General features: G+C 40.1%; 1 protein-coding gene across 4 annotated transcripts in view; it reads left to right on the top strand.

Annotated features, from left to right (window-relative positions):
• The window catches only part of RGS7 (regulator of G protein signaling 7), a 371,782-nt gene that overhangs the window by 285,497 nt on the left and 59,015 nt on the right, over window positions 1–27,270 (top strand). For all 4 annotated transcript variants that reach the window (XM_047755057.1, XM_047755055.1, XM_047755056.1 and 1 more), the window contains exons 7-9: window positions 16,123–16,187; window positions 17,007–17,083; window positions 17,180–17,261. In XM_047755057.1, the coding sequence (XP_047611013.1) occupies window positions 16,123–16,187; window positions 17,007–17,083; window positions 17,180–17,261 (224 nt within the window). The remainder of the gene's footprint in view (window positions 1–16,122; window positions 16,188–17,006; window positions 17,084–17,179; window positions 17,262–27,270) is intronic.

Below are 27,270 nucleotides of genomic sequence, written 5' to 3'. Positions count from 1 at the left end.
ATATAATATGATATAATATAATATAATATGATATCATTTAGAGCTGAATTGCAGTCTGTTTATGGCACATTTTAAGCAGGGTAAAAGACTCTGTGGCTCCATTGTCTTACCCTAAATAGGTTTTAGGTAGAAAAATAACTCAATAACAATACAGTGGTCCTGTATAGGATAAAAATATGGAATAGCTATGTCTGTTTCAGAAAAAAGGAGTATGGATAACTTACACGTGATCCGTAACATATGCATGTAGTTTATGTGAAATTATTGGAAGCCTATTGTCTATACGAATGCCATTGATGCAGACATGCATTATGACACCCCATGGATTAACTAAGTAATTTACAATACTCTAAACTGATGATGATGACATAAAATAAACAATAATTTTCAGGAGTTCCTGTCATGGCGCAGTGGTTAACGAATCTGACTAGGAACCATGAGGTTGCGGGTTCGGTCCCTGCCCTTGCTCAGTGGGTTAACGATCCGGTGTTGCCGTGAGCTGTGGTGTAGGTTGCAGACGCGGCTCGGATCCCACGTTGCTGTGGCTGTGGCGTAGGCCGGTGGCTACAGCTCCGATTGGACCCCTAGCCTGGGAACCTCCATATGCCGAGGGAGCGGCCCAAAGAAATAGCAAAAAGACAAAAAAAAAACCAATAATTTTCAATTTAAAGTCACCAAAAATCATGACCAGCTCAGAACAACACTGAGGATGCAGTAATAAAATCCTCTTGAAAAATGAACAGAATCCCAATTATCCAAGGATACCTGTGTTCAAAACGGCAACATTGCCAAGCATCATGTGACAGTAAGACTTCCCAGGAAGATCTGGGTTAGAAGCTTCAGTAAATTCTTTTCTTTCTTTTTTTTTTTTTTTTTTCATTTTACAGCTGCGTCGGTGACATATGGAAATTCTTGGGTCAGGAGTTGATGGGAGCTACAACTGGGGCCTATGCCACAGGCATGGCAATGCTGTATCTGAGCTGTATCTGCACCTGCTGCTTGTGGCAACACCAGATCCTTAACCTACTGAGCCTGGCCAGGGATTGAACCCGAAACCTCACAGAGGCAACATCGGGTCCTTAACCCACTGAGCCACGATGGGAACTCTGAGGCTTAGTAAATTCAATTAATGGGCTAATTTTAGTTTATGCATTTCAAATTTTAGTGTAACTTTTTTTTGTTTGTCATTTCCTGATGCAAGCTAAAGGAAACACAGAATTGGGTCATTTCACATTACTTTAGGAAGAGCCTTGGATCAGTGGACTGCAGGCCTGGCTTTTAAAATAATGGAGTTAAGAGTTCGATTGTGTTAGCAAGCTCTCCTAGCAATAATTCCAAGGATAAACCTAGGTTCTAGTTTCATTGTGGATTAACTGAATCCCATAATCAGGTGCCTTTCTCCAAGTGAAAACACAGTGGAAGTACTTAGAAAATTGTAGTCGTGCACTGGTTATTTGGTTCTTATCATTGTAAAATTACATTTTTGTAATTACAAATTTGTGATTACAATTACATGTGTTGAAAATTGTATCTGTGGTTATTTTCAGACGTGGATCAGGATAGACATATTCTGGCTTTTTAGGTGGAGGCTTTACCCTGTGGGGTTGGACTAGGACGGAGGTAATGGGCTTTGACAAGGTCAGGGTCCAAGCAGAACTCCCCAGGGAGTTGAAGCTTGATAACTGCGGGAAGCACATGCATTTCCCTTAAGGTGTCACTGAAGACAAATAGCTAATCACAGTGGCTGTGAGGGGAAAAAAAAAAAAGCAACTGTTCTCACTCCTTCTGGAGATTTTTTAAGATCAAAGAGTAGAAGGTAAAATTCAAAAATAAAAAGATCATTGCTGAGACCATTTCTAATTTGAATAAATACTAATAGGCAGGCATTTTTACAGCTTAGCTATACTATTTCTTGAAGACTCTTTTCCCAAGTTCAGCACTTGGAGCTGTGTGAAGACACATATCAACAAGAAAGGCATTATTTTTCCTTTGTTTTAATGTAGAGTGACTGGAGAGGGAGGGAGCAAACTGTTGTTCACTCGGATTTGGGTCTTCGAAATGTCCTCAACCTGGGAAGTAAGAGACAGGAACCTTCATTCTGCGGGTGATAAATATTCTACGTCTGGGACTCTCTGGTTGGGCAACGGAAACTTTTTATTGGAAAGAATTGAAACAAGGCTACTTCCGGGTCCAAAGGATGTGCCCCAAATTTTCTTTTCCTTTAATTAAAATCCGTTAAAGGGAAATTTGCATATCTGATTTCCTCTTTTCATTGAGCAAGGAAGGGATGGGGGGGACTTTATTATTTTGTTTCTACATTCTCTTAACAGAAAGGAGATTAAATTGTTTCAAATCACTCTAGACAAAGACCTTCATGAGATCCTGGGGAAAGTGAAGCAGGAGAGTAAACTTGACCACCTACCTAGGTTCTGAGTTTCTGGTGGCATGGCAATCTCATAGCTACAACTCTTCCCTGCCTCCAGATGTCAGCGTTGGTGTTAAACCATGACCTTCCCCAGTGGTGGGAAGTCAGAGCTGGAGAGAACCTGAGAGATCGTCCAGTTCAAGCATTTGAAAGATGAGGCAGCTGAATTCTAGAGAGTAGCAGGACACACCAAGCCAAGGCCGTATGTTAAGGCCCAAGTTTAGAACACACTAGAAAGTTAGATAAGTAGGAGTTCCCATCGTGGTGCAGCAGAAACAAATCAGACTAGTCACCATGAGGTTGCAGGTTCGATCCCCGGCCTTGCTCAGTGGGTTGAGGATCCGGCATTGCCGTGAGCTGTGGTGTAGGTTGCAGACGCAGCTCGGATCTGGCATTGCTGTGGCTGTGGTGTGGGCAGGCAGCTACAGCTCCAATTAGACCCCTAGCCTGGGAACCTCCACATGCCGCAGGCGCAGCCCTAAAAAAGCAAAAAAAAAAAATATATGTATATATATATATTAGATAAGTAGGACACTGCTGAATTCCTACTTAGCAAAGCCCCAACAGGTTTTCAATAACTAATTGAATTGTTGCTACTTGTCTCGGGTTATTAAGGATGTATACCAAATGTCCTCTGCCATGTTGTTTCTGCCATTCTTAGGGAATAAATTCTGGCAAGGTCCATTTTCTGCGACTCGCCTGGACTATGCCTTTGTGCTGAGTTTGCGGTGTCAGGTTCTTGTTAAAGAAGTCTTTCTTCAAGTCTAGAAATATTATTCTGAGCTCATGCCCAGTCTCCTACTGTTGCTTCCTGGTTTCTTTGTAAAGCTTTGGCCGGCTTCCCACTGTTATAATAAAAGGAACGGTGATAACACACTGTCTCCGCAGTCACCTGCTCTTTATCAAGTTCCAGAGCTGTGCCACAAGCCGATTTCCCGGAGGGGAAGCCAAAGGGAAGCATGGCAAAGCTTTCGTAGCCTTTTTTCTGGTTTAGATATAGTTTACCAGCTGGGGAGGAGCAGCAGCTATAGAGTCCCTCTGCCCGGCTGCCTGACTGTTCAGTTCAAAGTACTGGGGGAAATGCCCTGGAGTTAAAATGTGTCCAGTGTGACTTCACAGAATGGAATCACTAGGAAGTGACTTAGCAGTTGCTGAGTTCTTTTTGGAGGTTAAATCCTGTCCTAAGGCTGGTTCAATACCTTGAGAGGACATTTTTTTTTTCTTTTGTCTTTTGTCTTTTTTGGCCACACCTGCAGCATATGGAGGTTCCCAGGCTAGGGGTCCAATCGGAGCTGCAGCCGCCGGCCTGCACCACAGCCATGGCAACAATTTCAATTACCCAGATATCCCAGAATGAGGTATTCACTTTTAGAGCAAGTTTTATAATATTTAAATTTCTATTGCTTAATTTCTTTGGCCAATTTGAGAGTGATAGAGATTTAGAAAGAGACAGAGATAGGAAGATAGATAGAAAATAGATGTTGTCCTTTTATAAAACTGCAGGTGACAAGAATATATTTCAATAAAAATCATTATGTTGTTACTATAAATAATTAGATTTACTCCAAAACTACAGAAGCAAATGTTTATTTTATCCTCACTCCTCACATATGTATGGCTGTATATTGAAGAGGAGCACACAAAAAATGGAACAAAGCATGCTTTAAGAAATGTCAAATCCAATTCGACCCCTGGCCTGGGAACCTCTGTATGCAGCGAGGGCGGCCCTAAAAGGACCAAAAAAAAAAAAAAAAAAAATTCCTTTGGAGTTCCTGTCGCAGCGCAGCAGAAACGAATCTGACTAGGAACCATGAGGCTGTAGGTTCGATGCCTGGCCTTGCTCAGTGGGTTAAGGATCCAGTGTTGCGGTGAGCTGTGATGTAGTTTGCAGATGCGGCTTGGATCCCGAGTTGCTGTGGCTGTGGCGTAGGCCGGCAGCTACAGCTCCAATTCGACCCCTAGCCTGGGACCCTTCATATGCTGCAGGTGTGGCCCTAAAAGGACAAAAAGACAAAAAAAAAAAAAAGTCAAAGCTTCTAGTTAACAGGCTTGATCTTTTCTGGAAAAAGATTGTATATTAACTTACTTTAGTTCTTGTATGAATTATTTTGCTAACAAAATAATTCTCTTCTCCACTCTTTTCACAATCACTCCCTTATCCTCAAAAGAAGGAATGACTTATGTCTGTATCTTAGATATTAGACTAAGGAAGAAATAATGAGATGCAAATAGCAGTGAAAAGAAACTGATAAATGCCACAATGAGCACTGATTCCTTTTTTCATTTTTAAAAGTTTTATTGACATATAGTTGATTTACAAGGTTGCAAGATTCTTTGTTTAAATAATTAATTTTAGAGTTTAAACCAAAGTGGAAATAAAATGGCAGACAACAATAATACGTCAGTTATGCAAAACTCTTCTACGAGGAAGAAACATCTAACGAATGAGACATTTTAAAAATGCAAATGAGGGCCCTCCCTGTAGTGTCTCCCTAAAAAGCCCCAATAACTTTATATAAAAATTCATACCCAACAATGCTTTAGAAAGGATATTTTACTTGTAAAATAACTTTTTATCATTTTCTTTTAAGTAGAAACTTCCCCAGTGAATTTAAAGACAGTATGTCTAATTCGTACATTCTTTACTTTCCATTTGTAGTTAACAGATATTCCATTTCCTATAATACTAAATTCAGTCCCGTGGAATGGATTTATCAGATTTTTTTTTTTCTCATTAAACAGGTGAGCAATTGGTGTCTCATGGAGGGTACGTCACTTGTCCACAATCACAGCTGTTGAGGCACAGTGGTCAGGATTCCTGCATTCACTCCTCTCATGGGCACACCAAAATTACAATTATTTACAATTATGCGAATGACTTGAGGACTACTAGAAATACTTGACAACTAAAATGTAAAGAAAGAACCACAATGAGATGGGTAGGAGGGGCAGAGACACAGTATAGTCAAGGTGTACAACTGCAGGTAGGTGATCAACTTACCTGAGGATAATCACAATTGTAGAACTTCCTCCCAAGGTGTGAGGGGTCCAAGCCCCTCGCTTGGTTCCCCAGCCCAGGGAATTGCACGGGAAAGACATACCTCAGAACATCTGGTTTTGAAGGTCAGCAGGGCTTGTGTATGGGAGAGCTGGAAGGCTGTAGGAAACAGAGACTCTGATTTTGAAGGGTATGTGCAAAATCATAAAGGCAGTGATTTGAAAGGAGCCTGGGTCAAACCCGCTTGCTGACCCTGGAGAGGTAGGAGGCAGATGGGACTCCCACTATGGACATAAAAGCTAGTGGGAGCCATCTTGACATTGGTGCAATTTTGGAGTCCTCCTGTAGCCTGTAGGTGCCAGTGATTACCCACTAGCAAGCTGGCACCAGCCGCAGGCCCCTTTGATGTTGCAGCTAGCCATACCAGGACCTGGACTCCCATGCTGGACCCCCAGCAGTCACCATTTTGAGGCAGAGCCTGGAAGCCAACCTACCAGCATGACAAGAGTTGGCCCTGCCACATAAGAAGGGCCCATGCAGCCCACATAGGGGGAAACTCTATCACATATAGGTCTGGTGGCCAGAAGGGAGTATGCTGCTGGGAGCTAAAGAATATCACTTATGTAAGATCACTTCTCAAAGACAGGACAATGTAACCGACCTAATTAATACAAAGAAATAAACAGTTTCAGGAAAAATGAGAAGATGAAGGACTTTCTCCTAAATGAAAGAACAGAAAACCTTGGGGGGGGGGGAGCTAAACAAAGTGGAGATAAGCAATCCACTTGATAAAGAGTTCAAGGTAATTATCATAAAGATGCTCAGTGAAGTTGGGAGAAGGAGGGATGAACACAGTGAAAACATCAGCAATAAGTTAGAAAACATAAAGAACCCAACAAAGCTGAAGAATAAAATAACTGATAAGAAAAACACACTAGAAGGAATCAACAATAGATTAGATGATACAGAGGAATGATCAGCAAACTGCAAGACTAGTGGACATCACCTAAGGTGAACAGAAAAGAGAGTTTTTGAAAATGAGGATAATTTAGGAGACCTCTGAGACCACATAAAGCTTAATAAAAATTCACATTATAGGAGTTCTAGAAGGAGAATAAGAGAGAGAAATGAGCAGAGAACTCGTTTGAAGAAATAATGGCTGACAACTTCCCTAGCCTGGGGAGGAAACAGAGATACAAGTCCTGGATGCAAAGAGAGTCCCAGACAAGATGAACCCAAAGAGGTCCATATCAAGACAGATTATAATTAAAATGGTAAAAATTAAAGTGAGAATCATGGAACCACAAAAAATCAAGAAACTAGTTGTGTACAAGGGAAATCCAATAAGACCATCAGCTGACTTTTCCGCAGAAACTTTGAATTTCCTATGATTGTTTAAAGAACACATATTAAAGCATGAACACTTGCTTATAGAGAAGATATCAATGCTGTGTTGTAGTTGATTTGTGAGGCCCAAAGCATAGTGATTACTTACACTCAAAGTGATGAATGGAAAAAACCTACAATAAAGAATATTCATCTGGCAAGTTTATCATTCAGATTTGAAGGCAAGATAAAGGGTTCTACAGACAAGCAAAAGCCAAAAGATTTCAATACCACTGAACTGGCTCTGCAAGAAGTGTTAAAGGGACTTTTCTTAGCAGAAAGCAGAGGCTAAAACAAAAAATATTAAAATTATGGAAAGGAAAATCTTACTGGTAAAAGCAAAATGCAGTAAAAGTAGTTTATCAAGCATTTATAAAGCTATATGTTAGAATCATTTATATCTACAGTAAGTTATTAATGGTTACAAAATATAAATATATAAAATGTGATGTTGAAAGCATTAAACATTGAGAGGGGAGTCAAGATACAGGGTTGTTAGAATACACTGGAACATTATAGATCATCAACCTAAAATAACATATTTATATAGGTTGTTATATATATACCTTATGTTAACCACAAACTAAAGTCCTGTAATAGATACACACAAATGAAAAGGAATCTAAATGTATGGTAAAGATAATCATCAAATCACAATGAAAGAAAGCAAAAGAAGAAAAAGAACTGCAAAACAACAAAATGGCAATTAAGTACAGAACTATTAATAATTCCTTTTAATGAACTAAGCACTCCAATCAAAACACACAGTGACTGAATGAATACGAAACAAGATCCATATATATGCTTCCTACTAGAAACTCACTTCAGTTCTAAAGACACACACAGACTGAAAGTGAAGGGATAGAAAAAGGCATTCCATGCAAATAGAATTGAAAAGAAAGCAGGGGTAAATAAATTTAAGAAGATTGAAATATTTTCTGACCACGATTGTATGAGACCAGAAATCAACTACAAGAAAAAAAACCCCAAAAGTACACAAACATGGAGATTAAACAATATGCTACTAAATGACCAATGGGTCACTGAAGAAATCAAAGGAAATTTAAAAAATATTTGGAGCCAAGTGAAAATGGAAATAAAACGATCCAAAATCTATGGGATGTAGCAAAAGAAGTTCTAATAGTCCTACCTCAGGAAGCAAGAGAAATCTCAAATACAGAATCTAACTTCACACATAAAAGAACTAGAAAAAGAATAAGCAAAACTCAATGTCATTAGAAGGAAAGAAAGAATTAAAATCACTACAAATATAAATTAAATAGAGGCTTAATAATAGGAAAGTCCAATTAAACTAAGAAAAGCTTTTTCAAAGGATAAGCAAAAATAATAAACTTTTAACCAGAATCATCAAGGAAACAAGAGAGGATCAGACAATAGGCATAGTATGAGTCTAATGTCCTGAGTTTTTCACCAAGTAATTTAGGATGTCATAGGTTCCTTCAGGTTAAATTATTATTTTATAATATTCTGCCTATTTCTCTCTTTTCTCATCTGAGAAACCGAGAAAGCAAAGTGAGGAGGAATCAAGTTCCAATATTCAAAATTATATTTATGACCATTTTGGATTAAAATCTGGATTAGATTTAATGAACACAGTTTAGTAATTCATTTGAAAGTTACACTGCCTTTTGGAATCTTCTATGACTCATTCTATTTCTACTAGATGATTTGTTGAGGTACTCTTAGAAAAGGTGCTGATTCTCAGAACCAATTTCATTGCTTATTAAATTTAAATAAGAGGAAGAGAAATCATAAAACCTTGACCCAATATTATGGAAAATTTACTTGAAAGTTAGTATTTTAGTTGAAATTGTTCAAAAATGTCATGATAAAAGTTGTATTATGGCATTTCTTCTTATGCTATATTTTTAAAATACAGTATTGGTTTTAAAATCAACTAAATACTACAAGCAAAATAGATTTAATGCTATATATGAATGAAAAGACAGGAGTCACTGATTAGCAAAATAACAATTTTAATCATTCCTCTCCAAGAGGAAGTAAGATATAAATATATAGTCATATCTTGTTATTCACGGTAGTTATGTTCTATAAAGTTTCCGCATGTATTGAATTAGTGTATATTGACCCGTTGCTCCTAGGGGACATGCAGGGTTAGGTTCCTATAAGCTTCTGGTCAGAACATTTTTGCAAATTGATTGACACATACCCTTGTCTGCTGAAAGACATCTTGTTTCGTTTATACTTTTGATTAACATTGAACTCACCTCCATTCTGTCCTTTGTAGTGACTGTACCAATTTACATTCCCACAAACATTTTCCACACACCCTCTCCAGCTTTTATTATTTCTACACTTTTTGATGATGGTCATTCTGACCAGAGTGAGGTGATACCTCATAACATTTTTTTATGTCAGTGAGTCTATTTCTGTTTTGTAAATAAATTCATTGGTATCCTTTTATTATTTTGATAATTGTTTTTTAATTGAAGTGTGGTTTATTTAAAATGTGTTAATTTTAGGTGTACAGCAAAATGATTCAGTTGTGCATACTTTTTTTTCAGATTCTTTACGCTTATAGGTTATTAGGTAATAGTAAATATAGCTTTCTGTGCTATAGAGTAGGTCCTAGTTGTTTATCTATTTTATGTATAGAAGTGTGTATATGTTAACCCCAAATTCCTAATTTATCCCTCCTTCCCTTTCCCCTTTGATAACCGTAACATTTTCTATGTCTGTCTCTGTTTTGTAAATAAGTTCATTTGTGTCATTTCTAAAAAATTCCTCCTGTAAGTGGTTTCATAATGTATTTTTCTCTACCTGACTTACTTCACTTAATGTGATAATCTCTGGGTCCATCCATGTTGCTGAAAATAGCATCATTTCATTCCTTTTTATGGCTGAGTAATATTCCATTATTTAAATATATCACGTCTTCTTTATTTATTCATCTGGTGATGGATACTTAGGTAGCTTCCATGTCTTGACTATTGCAAATCATGTTGCTATGGACATTGGAATGCATATATTTTTTGAATTAGAGTTTTTGTCTTCTCTGGATATATGCTCAGGAGTAGGATGGCAGGATCATATATGGTAACTCTATTTTTAGTTTTTTAAGGACCTCCATGCTGTTCTTTGTACAGACTGTACCAATTTACATTCCCACAAACTTTCTACACACCATTCCCAGCTTTTATGATTTCTAGACATTTTGGTGATGGCCATTCTGACCAGAGTGAGGTGATACCTCATTGTAGTTTTGATTTGAATTTCTCTGATAATTAGCAATGTCGAGCATATTTTCATGTGCCTATTGGCCATTAGTATGTCTTCTACAGGGAAATGTCTATTTAAATCTTCCCATTTTTTGATTGAGTTGTTTGGTTTTGTTATTAAGTTATATGAAATGATTTTTTTAAATATATTTTTTAAATATATTTTTTTAAATATATTATTTTGTAAATTAATCCCTAATTGGTTGCTTTCTTTGCAAATATTTTCTCCCATGCCGTAGGTTGTCTCTTCATTTTGTTTATGGTTTCCTTTGCTGTACATTTTTTTGTCTTCTTAGGGCTGCACCCGCAGCATATGGAGGTTCCCAGGCTAGGGGTCAAATTGGAGCTGTAACTGCCCCTCTGCACCACAGCCACAGCAACGCAGGATCCGAGCCTTGTCTGCGACCTACACCACACACAACTCACTGCAATGCCAGATCCTTAACCCACCGAGCGAGGCCAGGAATCGAAGCTGTGTCCTCATGGATACTAGTCAGATTCATTTCTTTTTTTTTTTTTTTTTTTTTGCTTTTTAGGGCTACACCCATGGCATATGGAGGTTCCCAGGCTAGGGGTCTAATTGGAGCTATAGCTGCCAGCCTACACTAAAGCCACAGCAACGCCAGATCCAAGCTGCATCTGTGACCTACACCACAGCTCATGGCAACACTGGATCCTCAACCCACTGAGCGAGGCCAGGGATCGAACCAGCAACTTCATGGATACTAGTTGGATTCGTTTCCGCTGCGCCATGACAGGAACTCCTCAGATTCCTTTCTGATGAGCCATGATGGAAACTCCATCTTCCTCTTTTTTTTTTTTTTTTTAGCAATTTCTAAAAAATAAGGCCATATGCATGTATACACATATGTATATATGTTTGCAGAAATATTACCATATAATAGCAAAACTGTGGGTATAACCCAACTGCCTAACATAACAGCAAGGGATCATTTAAGTAAATGATAGTACATCTCAACACCGATTGTCAGGAAATGATTTTTTTAAATATATGGAACAGTACTTATTGATGTGAAAAATTAGCCACAATACAATATTTAAGAAAAAATGTTCTAAAAGTAAATATATGCAGATAGATTTTTATGTAAATATACAATTCATGTGTATATTAGTGGATGAATATAGATGGAGAAAACCCAGAATATACATCAAAATAGTAACAGTGGGATTATAATCATTTTTACGTTAATATTTTTTCTGCATTGTCTGTGCTTCTACAACAAGTGATTGAAGATTTTACGGTTTAAGTTATTTTAACTTTGAAGTAAAACAGTTTGTACACACAACATTTTGAATGACAATGTAATATCTCATTGAGCAACATCCATGATGTCTTTGCCTGTTCCTCATTAGGTTCCAGTTTTCCACATCATGGATGCTTAGGTCTCTGTGGCTTTTGTATTATTTCCTTGGGTTCTACTCTCAAAAGAGCAAGTTCTAGAACAATGGTGTGAATGTTTTAAGGCTTTATTAATCATTGTCATAACCCTTTCCAAGAAGACTTTCCCTGTGTACCATCTCACCCTCTGTGCTATTTCACTCTTCCGTTGCCTGGATGGTTTATTCTCACTCTGCAACATCTTTGCTGTTTTGATGAGTTTAGCGGTTTTTACAACAGGTGTTAAGAGGGAACACAGCTGAAGTGTGAGGTGTATCAAGACCAGATGTAAAAGTGCTGTGTACACAGACACAGAGTATCACAGTCGTTGCCATCGATTCATGTGGAGGTTATTTAAGGCTAAGACTTTGGCTCGAGGCTGATTTTGTGGCTGTTAGATGTTGGGAGTCCTGACTCTCCACCAGCTCAGGCAGGAGTAGGCGGGGAGTGCCTCCACTCGAGCCCAGAGATGGAGATTTCAAGGGGCTTCTGAGAGTGCTTGACAGGCATCCCCTACCCCTGGGGACACACTGGACTGTGAACTTCCAGGCCTCAGAACTGCAAGGGCAAGAGACAGGCTCTCTAGCTATGGATGGGGCATGAAAGGGAAGCGGCTCTGTTCTGGAGCCTGTTGTCAGGTCAGAGTGTACGTGCGTGTTTGTAAACCACGTTCGAGAGTCCTGCCTTAGAAGGCAGCCGGGGGTGCAAAGAGCATTGCAAAGAGAAGCCGGAGGTATAGCCCAAGGTCTATGATATTTGTCAGCCCCCACAAGGCTCTGCAAGTGAGAGATAACCACAGATCTCTCAGGGGACAGGGTTCTTCTCAAGCATCCCCAGACGTACCTGCGGTGGCTCAGTGAACGCAAACCCAACTAGCATCCATGAGGATGCAGGTTCGATCCCTGGCCTCCATCAGTGGGTTAAGGACCCAGGGTTGCCATGAGCTGTGGTGTAGGTTGCAGATGCCCCTTGGATCTTGTGTGGCTATGGCTGTGGCTCTGATTTGACTGCTAGCCTGGGAACTTCCATATGCCATTCCTGTGTCTCTAAAAAAAAAAAAAAAAAAATTGTTAAGTACCATGAGAAATAACAACAAACTGCGGACCTCTGCCAAGGCCAGAGCATGGCAATGCTACGTCATCGTGCTTGTCCCAGTCAAGTGAGAATGTCAGTGCTCACCTCGCCTCTCATTCCTTCCTATGCTCCAACCCCAGAATACTGCAAGCCTTGCTCGGCCACGCTTGGAGGAGGGGCACAGAACGAGGTGAAGAAAGAAGCCACTCACACATCTTTCACCCACTAAGCTAAGGGAATCGGGAAGACTTTAAAACCTTGAACCAAGCCTCATGTTTACCTTGACTGTCGTTTGGATGGACTTTCTTTTTTTTTTTTTGGTCTTTTTGGCATTTCTTGGGCCACTCTCGCGGCATATGGAGGTTCCCAGGCTTGGGGTCGAATCGGAGCTGTAGCCGCCGGCCTACGCCAGAGCCACAGCAACGCAGGATCCGAGCCGCGTCTGCAACCTACACCACAGCTCACGGTAACGCCGGATTGTCAACCCACTGAGCAAGGGCAAGGACCGAACCCGCCACCTCATGGTTCCTAGTCGGATTCATTAACCACTGCGCCAAGACGGGAACTCCTGGATGGACTTTCTTATTCATAAACTAGGACCCTGAATTATTGCCCAAGAGTAACAAAGAAGATTGGAAGTTGCTTGAGTTTTTACTATGATAGCACAAAGTAAATTTTAAAAGGGAAAAAGGAGTTGCATGATGACCACGTGTTTCATTTGTGTTACTTTGGTTGTAAGCTGGGTAGTTTTCAAATATTTCTTTGGCAATTGATTTCCAGTCCGTATGAATTATATTCATGTCCTGTCCATGTGTAGATGTTAGGATCGCAGTGATTTTCTCACCGACTTCTGCGATGCACCTCGGTACACTTGGGTCGTGAACATCAGTGTTTGCTTAACCTTCTCGAGCTGTATGTAATTAGATGGAAAAACTGGTGCCGGATTTCACTTTCTACTCGGTAGACGTGATCCAGAAACTTTGGCTTTCCCAGCTATACTCTAAGTTGTATTGAGGCCAAGTTCTATGCTTTTACCACACAGCTATTTTAAGCAGAGTAGCACTTCAGGGCTTCTAGACTTTCTTCCACTTAGTGGCAGAGCTTAGGAACCTCCTTGTTTCTTGACCCTCTAAGTCCTCAAAATTATCTCATTATGGTCTCCCATAAAACTATGGCAAAGAGATATATTTAAACTTGAAATTGAAGTTAAGCCCCTGATAATGGAAAGCATCTTAAATAGAACGTCAGAAATGACTTTTATCATGGTTGCTTTCGATGTTTTAGCAGTGTTAAAAAAAAAAAACCTCAAGCGTTTATTCAAAACTAGTCAGACTTTGTAGCTGGGGCTAGGTCCATATATAACACCATATATCAATGCACATTGGGTACCTAAAGAATTAGGGGTCAATTCAGAAACTTTTGGCCTGAGCCATAGTTTTGACTATGCCTAACTACTCTCAATTTTCAATCTTTGATAAATAGGGAAATTTCGTAGAATTGAAACCCTTTTTCGTCTGCTTGATCCTCTTTCTTCATCCACATCCTGCCCATTGCTTCATACTCAGGGCCGATAAAGAATGAAAGTACCCTCTGCTCCTGCCAACACACGGTACCATGTGTAGACTGGATCGGTGAGGATGGAGCCGTTGCTGCCATGACCGTATTTGCTCTGCTTTCAACAGTATTCAGAGTGTTCCCTACTCTGCTAACCCAGCCTTCATCTTTTCTCTTTCTCTTTACCAAGAAGTCTAGTAGAAATATTTGACTTCTCAATAGCTCCTTCTGAAAATATGCTGTTAATTCATTTATTCAATCATTCACACATTCAGCAAATTCATGTGAAACAACGATTCTATACCTGGCACTGCCTGTCTGTGCCTTCATTTTGTTTCCTAGACAATTAAAGAAAATTGCATTTTTTTGTGTCTTTTTGCCATTTCTTGGGCCGCTCCCACGGCCTATGGATGTTCCCAGGCTAGGGGTCCAATCGGAGCTGTACCACCAGCCTATGCCAGAGCCACAGCAACGTGGGATCCGAGCTGCAGCTGCAACCTACACCACAGCTCATGGCAACGCCGGATCCTTAATCCACTGAGCAAGGCCAGGGATCCAACCCGCAACCTCATGGTTCATAGTTGGATTCGTTAACCACTGAGCCACGACAGGAACTCCAACGAAAGCTGCATTTACCTATAACAAAGGATGCATAAATTCTTAGTGAGCCTTGACTTAAAAAAATAACCCTGCTCTGCTTTACTTGTTCGTTTACCTGATGAAGTTAGAAATACGTTTCCTGGAGTTCCCATCGTGGCTCAGCAGAAAGGAATCTGACTGGTATCCATGAGGATGCAGGTTCGATCCCTGGCCTCACTCAGTGAGTTAAGGATCCAGAGTTGCTATGAACTGTGGTATAGGTCGCAGATGCGGCTCATATCCCATGTTGCTGTGGCTGTGGTGTCGGCTGGCAGCTGTAGCTCCAATTCCACCCCTAGTCTGGGAACCCCCATATGACACGGATGCAGATCTAAAAAGAAAAAAAAAATTGTATAAATAGCTTCAGTGTTTTCAGTGGCCTCAGATTTTTGGTGTAAGTTAGTTCCTCACTGATCTCGGCTGAAAGTCATTATCAGAAGCAGGATGGCACAGCTTAGTGTGATCTAAGGCATCCCTCAGGGCTAGCCTTAAATAAAGTAAAATATTCAACAGTCTGTATCCGGTGGGTTTAATCACATCTAGAATAAATACCATTTATCTTAAATTTTATGAGACTCAAATATCATCCATTACGGAAAAGTGACAAAAATATTCTGGAAGTTGGAATTTAGCTGAGAGCTCTGAAAGTCCTGATATTATCACAAGAGTCACTAATATGCCTGATATGACTGAAGAAATGTGACCGCTGGATGGCAGTGCTGCCATCCTCTCTTTGTCTGTCATTCATTCTGTAAATCTGCTCCCCAAATCGCCCTTCCCGGCGTTGGAGGAGATCAAGTCCAAGGAAAACGGCAGTAAAGGGTAGCTGTGCCCTGATGAGGTCAAGTCTCACACCTGTCCTGGTGACAAAGTGATTGATTGATTGATTATTGGCCCTTGGGGAATGAGGCGAAGAAGAGGCCGAGCCGCCTTCAGTTTACATTCATAGGGTCTTTAGTTGATGGTAGAAGACAGAAATTGAAGTGCCAGCAATGATTCCCTCTTCAGGCGCTGCTTTTTTCAAAACGGTGTTTTTTGTACATCTGGGTTTTTAAGTTCATTTGATAACTTACCTAAAAGGTTTTTATGTTTCCCTTTATATTTCGAGGAGCTAACATTGTGACAACTATTTAATAAAATAAAGCAAGTGACTACCAAATTCTAAAATATATCTATTTTCTTATCACACCTCTTTAAAATGTACTGCTTTGGTTGAATTTCAGTACTAATGTTACCAATTTTGAAAGATAAAAATAGAAAAGTATAACTTGGGGGAAAATGGCAGAGACTAATATTTCTTGGTTTATAATGCTCTGTTTTTATTTTGAGGGCCTCAGTGTGAATAAGCAGGTGAGAAATGATTGATTTTTTTTTTTTTTCCTTTCAGCGGTTTACCTCTGTAAGAGAACAATGCAAAACAAGGCAAGGCTGGAGCTAGCTGACTATGAAGCTGTAAGTACCAAGGACTTCCTGGCAAAGAGGGGTATAAAATGAGCAGGAATAGGGCCAGTTTCTGGGCACTCTTAGCTTCCTACGTTCATGGATTTTAGGGATCAGATTTCCAGAGTGGGGCAGCATAGTGAATGAATATACCCTCAACTCGTTTGCCTCCTCTCATCATTCCATTGAGGATGGTGAAATACACAAACTCAGAGTAGAAGGGGAGCATATCTTATTTGCTGAAATTGAGTTAAATGCAAAGTATTTTATATATACTATATATAATGAAAATATCCAAACTTAGAGAATTATAGTATCCAAACTGGGAAAATGGTTTCTGCAAAACCTTTCGATGGGTCACCATCAGCAGATTAACTTAATCTCCTGTAATGTGTTCAGATGATGGCTGTATTTCGATTTTCTGAATTTGGAGCGTTGTCTACAAGTGGGTAGAAGGGGGCGGGGGGGTTCCAATTATTGTCTAGAACTGGATAGACCGATGAAATCAGTAGTAGAACTGTATTGCTTTCCTGCTCCTTAGTAAAGTGGGCACAGAAAAATGGAGTGGTTTGTCTTGAGCAGTTGTTTAATATAAGGTAATTATAGCATTTGGGATTTTTAGTTGTAGTCTCTAATATTCATATTTGCAATAGGTTTTCCTCTGACCTCTCTGACTGGTAATATGTTAGCCGCGTAGAGTGAGCATGACTTATCACTTACTCCTTTAGAAATGACGCATTTGTTTTCTCAGTAAGCAAATACGGTAGATAAGCTAGAAGGGAGTAGTAAATGAGCTCCAGAATGTTGTCTTCGCCCTGGTGTATTTTTCAGGAGAGCTTGGCCAGGCTGCAGAGGGCATTTGCCCGGAAGTGGGAGTTCATTTTTATGCAAGCAGAGGCACAAGCGAAGTGAGTCTTTTGGAAAATTTGTTCAAGTCGTGGCCTTCTGTCCAGAGAGGCCCCTTAGTTAACACTACTTATTATTCATTGTTACGATGTTGACAGAGTGGACAAGAAGAGAGACAAGATTGAAAGAAAGATCCTTGATAGTCAAGAGAGAGCATTCTGGGACGTCCACAGGCCGGTGGTAAGTGAGCCAGCAGCGCAGGCTGAATTCCTCATCTCAGCCCGTGGAAAGTGCCAGAACGATGGAGTAACTCCTTCACTTTTCCCAAAACTTGGTGAATTATTTATAACAAGATTTGCACTTTCGGAGTTCCCGTCGTGGCTCAGTGGTTAACGAATCCGACTAGGAACCATGAGGTTGCAGGTTCGATCCCTGGCCTTGCTCAGTGGGTTAAGGATCCGGCATTGCCAGGAGCTGTGGTGCAGGTCGAAGACACAGCTTGGATCCCGCATTGCTGTGGCTCTGGTGTAGGCCGGCAGCTGCAGCTCCGACTCAACCCCTAGCCTGGGAACCTCCATATGCCACAGGAGCGGCCCTAGAAAAGAAAAAAAAAAAAAGAAAAAAAAAAGATTTCCACTTTTGTGTAAAATGCCTAGAATTCAATAGTATAATATTTAATTGAAAAACTATGTGTTTTTCTGATATGACATAACTCACTTAACGCTTGGCTTTTGGGGTGTTTGATACTTTCATATGCTTAAAGAAAGAAGACTGCAACGAGGCAGTTCTGCGTGGCTTACTAGCTGCATTTTTCTGGATTTTTAGTGAAAGTGTGAGTCAAAATGTTCCTCCATGAATTTTTCTTTTTTAAAACCTATTAATAACCTGCTTTGAACGTCAGCTTCCATGGAAACATTTTAGGTGGCTCAGATTCAGATCAGCTCATGAGTCTAACGATGTTACTGGTCACTGGATCTACACACAGTAACTTAGCAGGTTTGTGACTCAGAGGGACAAATAACAAACGTCCTTGACTAGTACGGGAAACACCTGCGTGAGGAATTACACAGTGGCCATGAGCCCGAGTGAGAAAGCATCTCTGATCTCATAGAGCGTATTTTCATGCTTTGTCTTCTACGTATTCTTTAAATACAGACAAAGCATTAGAGAATAGTATTTACATAAATATTATTAAATAACAGGATCACAGCATCCGATAAATCAATATATTCTTGAGAATATCTTAAAATTTTCCTCTCAACTACCAAAATAGATCTGTTTTTCCAAAGATTCGTTTATATACGTATACGTATATGAATTTCAAATAGCAATGCACTTGTTAAATCCATGTGGAATTTTTTTTCTTTTGAGTTCACAAAAAACTAAAATTGAGACTTAACTGGCTTTCCTACTCAAAACTCAAGTTGAGTTTTATTGCTTCTGGTGTAAAGGATTATGAAGCCACATGCATAAGTATTGCAAGGATAGGAAGTAGGATTTGCGCTTGCTCGTCTGTGTTAAGCCATCTCTAGAAACTTGTTAATACAGTATGTTCTCACCTTTATCCACTTCATGCCCTTGGACAGCCGACAGCCCATCTCCAACCTAGCTTAGCTTTGATGGTTTACGACTATTTCTTTTTTCTTTCTTTCTTTTTTCTTTTTTTTTTTTTTCTTTTTAGGGCTGCACCCACAGTATATGGAAGTTCCCAGGCTAGGGGTCTCATCGGAGCTGCAGCTGCCAGCCTACACCAGAGCCACAGCAATGCCAGATCTGAGCCATGTCTGCCACCTACACTCAGCTCACCGCAACACCGGATTCTTAACCCACTGAGCGGGGCCAGGGATCGAACCCACATCCTCATGGATACTAGTCGAGTTCATCACCACTGAGCCACAGGGAAACTCCACTATGTCCTTTTCAGTCCGTGCTCCGTGCTGGCTCCCTGCACTGCCAGCAAACACCGGTGCTCCTGGAGCATGGACGTGGATCCCACCTCACCACCGTCCCCGGCTCTCTTGCCTAAGAATTACTCAGCCAGTCCCTTCCCTTTTATGAGCCCTATTGGAAGCAGAACCTGTTCCCAGTTGGGTCTGCTCTAACCAGCGTGAGTCAGGCTCCAGTCTTCTGCATCTCCACACAGCAGGAGCACCTGCCACATCCTCACTAGGGCTGGGGCACCTGGGGGCAGAACCACCCTGCAGCCCTGGGTTCCTCCTCCCTTATTCAATTCATAGATGCTTTTTTTTTTTCTTCTGGTTTTTACATAAATGTAATTATAGTATATTCAGTTTTGTATTATATTTACTTTCAATTAATTTACTCACATGCACTAAACATTTGTTCAGGACTTTATATGTACAAGGCAATAGGTTGTGGAATCAAAGGTCACTAATACACAGCTTCTACCCTCAAAGAATTTGGGGTGGAGATGTATGTGTGTACGCAAAGATTAAGTGCTCAGAATTGCGGATAAGAGATTATGGCTAAGGAGTAGGCCATTGTGTGTATGAACCACATCTTCTTAATCCATTTATTTGTCTGTGGACATTTAGGTTGTTTCCATGTCTTGGCTATGGTGAAAAGAGCTACTATGCATATATGGGTGCATTTATCTTTTTGAATTATAGTTTGTCTGAACATATGCCCAGAGTGGGATTTTCTGGATTACATAGTAGTTCTATATTTGGTTTCCGAGGAACCTCCATACTGTTTTCATGCTGGTGGTACCATTTTGCATTCCCAACAACAGTGTAAGAGGGTTCCCTTTTCTCCACACCCTCTCCAGCATTTGTTATTTGTAGATTTATCAATGATGGCCATTCTGACCGGTGTGAGGTGGCACCTCGCTGTAGTTTTGATTTTCATTTCTCTAATAATTATTGAAGCTGAGCATATTTTCATGTACCTGTTTGCAATCTGTATATATTCTTTGGAGAAATGTCTATTTAGGTCTTCTGCCCATTTTTCAATTGGGTTTTTTGGTTTTTTGTTGTTGAGTTGTATGAGTTGCTTGTATATTTTGGAGATTAAGCCATTGTCCGTGGCATCATTTGCAACTATTTTCTCCTGTTGCATAGGTTGTCTTCATGTTTTTTTCCTGTGGTTTCCTTTGCTGTGCAAAAGCTTGTCAGTTTGATAAGGTCCCGTTGGTTTATTTTTGTTTTTATTTCCATTGCTTTGGGAGACTGACCTAAGAAAACATTTGTATGGTTGGTGTCAGAGGATGTTTTGCCTGTGTTCTCTTTTAGGAGTTTGACGGTGTCTTATGTTTAAGTCTTTAAGCCATTTTGAGCTTATTTTTGTTCGTGGTGTGAGGGTGTGTTCCAGTGTCATTGATTTACATGCAGGAGTCCAGGTTTCCCAGCAGCAATTGTTGAAAAGACTATCTTTTTCCAATTTTATATTCTTGCCTCCTTTGTCAAAGATGAATTGACCACCTTATTATTGAAAACCTTGTTATTAATTGAAAACGTTATTGATTTTCTTATTGAAAACCTTATTGATTTTTTTGTCTAGAGGATCTGTCCATTGATTTGAGTTGCGTGTTAAAGTCTCTTAACTCTTATTATATTCCCATCAATTTCTCCTTTAATGTCTGTTAGTATTTTTGTGTATATCTGGGTGCTCCTGTATTAGGGGCATATATATTGATGATTGCAATATCCTCTTCTTGTATGGATCCTTTTATTATTAAATAGTGTCCTTCTTTCTCTTTCTTTATGGCCTTCATTTTAGAGTCTCTTTTGTCTGATATGAGTATTGCAACTCCTGCTTTCCTGTCTTGTCCATTGGCATGAAATATCTTTTTCCATCCCCTCACTTTCAATTTATATGTGTCCTTTGCCCTAAGGTGAGTCTGTTGTTGACAGCATATTGTAGGCTCTTGTTTTTTTTTTTTTTAATCCAGTCTGGCACTCTCTGTCTTTTGATTGGAGTATTCAGTCCATTGGCATTTAAGGTAATTATTGATAAATATGTATTTATTGCCATTTTAAACCTTTTCTTTCCAGTTGAGTCTACATTTCTCCTTTTTTCCTTTCTTTCTTTTTTTTTTTTTTTGATTAGATGATTTCCTTTTATTCTTGTGTCCTTTTCTTTTTAGTTTTTGCGAATGTGATGTTTGGTTTTGATTTGTGGTTGCCCTGTTTTTCAAGTATGTTAACCCCTTCCTCTACTTCTTGCATTAGCTTGATAGTCATAAAGGCTCAAACGCATTCTAAAAAAAAGGAGTCTTACTTTTCTTCCCCACATTTTATGATTTTGAAGCCCTTTTTTAACATCTTCATGTTTGTCCTTTTTCTGTTCCTTGTGTTTTGGTTTTTTTTTTTTTTCGTCACTTTTACAATAGGTTTTTTTTCCTTTTATATCTGTGTACTGGCTTATGGCATTCTTTATCTCATTTATTGAATTCCTCAGCTGCAGAATTTCTGCTTTTAGAGTTTCAATCCCTTTGGTAACGTTTTGCTTCAGTTCATTAATTTTGTTCCTGAGCACACTGAACTGCCTTTCTGAGTTCTTGTAGCTCCCTGAATTTCTTCATGACAGCTATTTCAATTCTCTATCGGTTAGATCTCAGTAAGAATCAGGAGGCGTCTGCCAGGCCCAAAAGTGCCGGCTGGGGCAGGGATGAGGAGGGAAGGAAGGAAGCAGTCAAAGAGGACAGAGGATCTCCTAAACACCCCAAGATGGGCCTGAAGACAAGCACAGAACAAAGGCCAGAGGGGCTGGCAGGCCACCAGCGCCACTGGCAGGAGCTCTGCACAGCCCACAGCTTCTGCACTGGGAATCATGCAGTGGCGTGGGGGCGCTGTCATTTTCTTTTCATGATGCTGTTAACATATACAGTTGTTCATGGTGCTCGGCGAGTTGTTCCTGTCAGTGTAATTGAAGTGGTGAAGCCTTTCTTCTTTAGGTAGTTTTTGGTTTTGTTTTACTTGATTCTAACAATTTAATGGATTAGTAATTAGAGGCTTTTCTTAGGTTTGTCAATAGGTGGCATTCTATTAGAAGTAAATTTTATTTTTTTTTGTTGAAACCTTATTCTTGAAATTTTTTAAAAAATTCTTATTAAAGAATAGTTGATTTGCATCATGGACGTGGAGAAAAGACTTGTGGCTGCCTGATGGGAGGGGGAGGGAGTGGGAGGGATCGGGAGCTTGGGCTTATCACACACAACTTAGAATAGATTTACAAGGAGATCCTGCTGAGTAGCATTGAGAACTTTGTCTAGATACTCATGTTGCAACAGAAGAAAGGCTGGGGGAAAAATGTAATTGTAATGTATACATGTAAGGATAACCTGACCCCCTTGCTGTACAGTGGGAAAATGAAAAAAAAAAAAAAAAAGAATAGTTGATTTGCAAAGTTCCTTCAATTTCCACTGTACAGCAAAGTGACCCAGCCGCATCTATATCTATATACGTGTATGAAAGTGTATATATGTTTACATTTTTTTAATACTATCTTTCATCATGTTCCCTGTGCTGTACAGCAGGATCCCATTACCCATCCATTCTAAACGCAATAGTCTATATGTACCAACCCCAGCTCCTCATCCATCCCCTTCTCTCCCCCCCTCCCCCAGCAAACACAAGTGTGCGCTCCATGGCCATGACCTGTTTCTGTTTTGTAGATGCGATTACTTGTGTCACAAGTAACTTTTAGTTTCTTTTGCCTAAACAGCCTCTGCTTCCAGGGGAGGCACTTTCGGTCCTCCACTGTCTCTGTCCAAGGTGTCCCACTTGGCCTTGTTGCTGCTTTTGCCCCCAGGGTCACTGGTATCTTGCTAGCACAGTTGCTGCTGCTGTCACTGGCTTCGCTGCCTGAGGCTCTGGAATGTCAGGCATTTCTACCATGTCAGTAGCTTGGGTTGTAGGCTCTGCTGCCTCATGTTAGAATCCACGGCTGGAGAGATGGAGTCTCAGACCCTCCTGCTGCCGCATCCTGATTCCTTATGGCTGCAGGTGCTGCTGTGGCCAGGTGGTCCATGACGATGCGCACCACCTCCCCTGCTACCATTAGGTTCTCAGGGGTCGCAGGTCAGCTTCCGTGGTCAGGGGGCCCCTGCTGACCCGTGATCAGCATGGCCCCTGCTGTGTCCTTATTCCACTTCCTCTGTGTGTTCCATTCCACCCACTTTTTGATGTACAGGTGTCCTGGTGTACTGAGCAAAGGAACCCTTGTTTTGCTCTGAATGTTTTCCCGGTTGTAGATTGAAAGGCAGAAATAAGAGCATTTCATGCTCCTATGATGCTGATATCACCAAAACGTTCCTTTTATTTTTTAAAATCTTGTTGTTTTTAATGAATGGGTGTTCTTTTCTATTGTATCTTTTAAAAATCTTATGTAATTAAGAAATTAGACATTAACTGATAATCTTATATAGGTGCAATTTTCAAAATTTTGGGCTTATTACTCCTTATCATTCCTAAAATCTATTGTGTATCCTAAAGAATTTTTGTTCATGTGATTTTTTTTTTTGTCTTTTTCACCACTGCATCTGCAGCATATGGAAGTTCCCCAGCTAGAGATCGAATTGGAGCTGTAGCCACTGGCCTACGCCACAGCCACAGCAAGGCCAGATCCGAGCCACGTCTGCCACCTACACCACAGCTCATGGCAACACTGTATCCTTAACCCACTGAGCGAGACCAGGGATTGAACCTGCATCCTCATGGATGCTAGTCAGGTTCATTGCCACTGAGCCATGATGGGAACTCCTTCCTGTTTATGTGCTTTTTATCTATTGGCATTTACTATATTAAAAGTTAAACAGGAATTTTTAAAATATGTATTCGTTGACATTTAAAAAAACAAGAAGCCAAACGAATAATAAAGTATTAGTACTATTTTACGGATAAAGTTGGCATACTTTAAATACCAAAGGAAGGTTAGTGAGAAGGTTGGCACTATTTTAAACTTTTTCAAATCACTTTAATCTTTAGTTAAATATAAGGTTAAATGTCTCATGTCTGCTTCTTCAGTCCATGCATTGCTACCTCTGGAACATTCTACTGTGCACTCGTTAGAAAATGACAGTGAAAAAGTACATACTGTCATCGTATTTTTATGAAAATAATTTTGACCTTGCAGAACCCGTGAAACCGGACTACTGATATAGAGTTTTTTGGTTTGGTTTTTGTTTGTTTGTTAAAGTAGGAATTATTGATGAATTTTTTCTAAAGCTTTTTGCACTTTTTCTCTTTATATTAATAATATGTGAATTCTCTGTGTTGTTTTCATAATGTTATATTGGATTTTGTTTGTTTTTATTTCTTTACGATTTTCTCATGGACATTCAAAAGTGAGGTTGGCTAGTTTTAGATTTATTTTTTATTTCTGCAATAAAATCTTTGCTATAAAGTGTCACGGTGATATTAGTTTTTGTCATTGATATTTCCCTGTGTCAGGAAAGCCTCATGGAGTTCCCGTCCTGGCTCGTGGTTAACAAATCCGACTAGGAACCATGAAGTTGCGGGTTTGGTCCCTGGCCCCATTCAGTGGGTTAAGGATCCGGCTTTGCCATGAGCTGTGGTGTAGGTTGCAGACGCGGCTCGGATCCAGTGTTGCTGTGGCTGCGGTGTAGGCTACCGGCTACAGCTCCCATTCGACCCCTAGCCTGGGAACTTCCATATGCCATGGGAAAGGCCCTAGAAAAGGCAAAAGACAAAAAAAAAAAAAAAAAGGAAAGCCTCGTGCAGCTCTGTGTTATTTCTCTAGTGTCGATGAGAGGCAGGACAGAGCACCTTTCTATCAGGAGCTTGATGCGCAAAAGACGGATCACCTATGACAGAGAGAAGCATCATGTTTCTCACTTTTATTCCCACTCCTCCCACCATGAAAAGCCCTACTGCGGCTTCTTTTCATTTGTATTTTCTCTCTCTCAAATGCCGAGGACTCGGGGGAAACTAATGCAGCCACAGAGTTTGGTGTAGGGCATTAAGCGAGCAATGGCAGCTAAAAAGGCTTGGCTGAAATACTAACTCAACTGCTTACTAAATGTCTTCAAGGCTCAGGCTCCTCATTTGTTAACTGTGGCTTAATAATACCTGCCTCATAGGTCTGGTGAAAACACATTGAAATCATATACGTAAATTGCTTATATGTATCTGGCACATAGTCATTGTTTAATAATTGGTGGTTAAAGTTATTTTAGCAATCATGTTTTCAAAGGGAGTCAAGAATGCAGGAGTAAATGCAGTTACTTTTGACCTGGTATAATCAGGGACCTTATACAAACGGTTTTTATTACTGGGAATAAGATGACAGGCATGAGGTAGCATTGTCCCTAAGAGAGGGTGGAGTCCTCACACATATAGGCTGCTTGTCCCTAACTGTATTCTGCCAGTGCCATTAGCAACCTAATGGCATATCGCAGGCATGTTTGGGTTAATCAGTGAATTCATAGTACCTGCTCTCTCTTCCCTGCACACGTATTTCTGAATGATACTCAGTATATTGTCATAGTTTAAAAAGTACACGGGTGGAGATCCTTGGTGGCCTCGAGGTTCAGGATTTGATATTGCCATTGCTCTGGCTTGGGATCGATCCTAGGTCCAGCAACTTCCACATGCTACATGCAGCCAGAAAATTAAAAAAAAAAAATTTTAAGCACATGGTTTATTCTGCCACAGGGCTCTGATATTGGAGCCAGATCCCAGTTAACAGAACTTTTTCAGCTGTCACAAAACTCAGTGATTTCTGGCATTTTCTGTGCACCACAAGTACTCACTTAGCTGTCCAAGATGTACATTTTTTCACTGAAACACACATGAAATGTGTACCTTATGTGCTCCTCTCTACGAAGTGTAAGAGTAAAATATATGTGGATTTCTGTTGATGATGATAAGAACATTAGGGAGTTCCCACTGAGGCTTGGCAGATTAAGGACCCAGTGTTGTCTCCGTGAGGATGCAGGTTCAATCCCTGGTCTTGCTCAGTGGATTAAGGATCCAGCATTGCCACAAGGTACAGCGTAGGTCACAAATGCGGCTCAGATCTGGTGTTGCTGTGGCTGTGACATAGGCCCCAGCTGTGTCTCCAGTTCAACCGCTGGCCCAGGAACTTCCATACGCTGCAGGTGTGGCCATAAAAGGGGGGGGGGAGAATATTGATGAGTACATTTATTTATAGAAGTCCCTGGTTACAAAAGCTTTTTGCATTCATTATGTTACTCATAGTTTACAGGGACCTTGTAGGATGGTAATTATTGTCCTTAGCTTACAAACAAGAGAAGCAAGACTGGGGAGTTTTACTGACTCTCATGTAACTAGGTCTCCCTCCTTACTTATGACTAAAAAGCTTGGCATTGGCTTCAAAACTCGATGCAATCTCTACAAAATAGTATGTATATTTTTTGTCAGTTCTTAGTATATATCAGGGTATTTTATTGCATTAAAGCTGGCTTTGTGCACAGGAACTCGTTTTTATTTTATTTTAGTGAAATGACTAATTGCGCCTTTCATTGGTTTGGTGGTCTAATGTGCTTTGCGTGTCTGCTCATTCTCTGTCCATTGTTACAACATCTCTAAGAGGAAGCTTGGCTGCTGGGGAAAGAGTCACAACATGGAACGTGCCTTCGAAGTGCAACAGGCATAAAACCTAGAAACCCCCAGGTCTGATTTGGGGCTAGAACTAGCAGGTGTAGTATCCTATCATAAGGGGGATGCTTTTGAATTTTGTACCACATGTAATTTGCATACATATGTTCATGTGTTCATTTGATACTGAAATAGTAGCAGAGCTTTAATGTATTTCCAAATATGTCCCTTGAAAAGTATCAGTGATATTCCTATTCAACTTTTGGCATTGTCATTATGTGGTATCCATGAGAAACAAATTATGTTGAAGTCAGTAAGAATGATGCAATTTCCTACCCTTAATCCTCAAATCGCCCCATGCTCCTGATGCCGCCTTCTCTATCAGCGGTCCTTGTTACTGATTCTTTTAACTGCTTTAGAAAATCAAAATTGTGTTAATCCAAATTTGAATCTTTCATTTGTGTTAAGTAAAAATAATAATGTCCCAGTCTGTTCCTTTGGATTGAAAAATATTTTGACAGTGTGGCTATCATGAGTCTCTGCGAGTGAAACTATTCTGTTTTGTTCCCTGGTTACATCTTTTATCCTCAGTCTACTCTTTCTATCCTTAAATAGGTTTGGAGCTACAATGTCCCACTGTTATGTAATATCTGGTGCTTTTTATAGGAGCCAAGGGTAGAATAAAAATTAGTTTCCTTATTATTAAG

The sequence above is a fragment of the Phacochoerus africanus genome, chromosome 12 (assembly GCF_016906955.1).
Source record: "Phacochoerus africanus isolate WHEZ1 chromosome 12, ROS_Pafr_v1, whole genome shotgun sequence".
Taxonomy (NCBI): domain Eukaryota; kingdom Metazoa; phylum Chordata; class Mammalia; order Artiodactyla; family Suidae; genus Phacochoerus; species Phacochoerus africanus.
The sequence above is the reverse complement of the archived record's forward strand: the minus strand, read 5'-3'. Positions and strand labels throughout refer to the sequence as shown.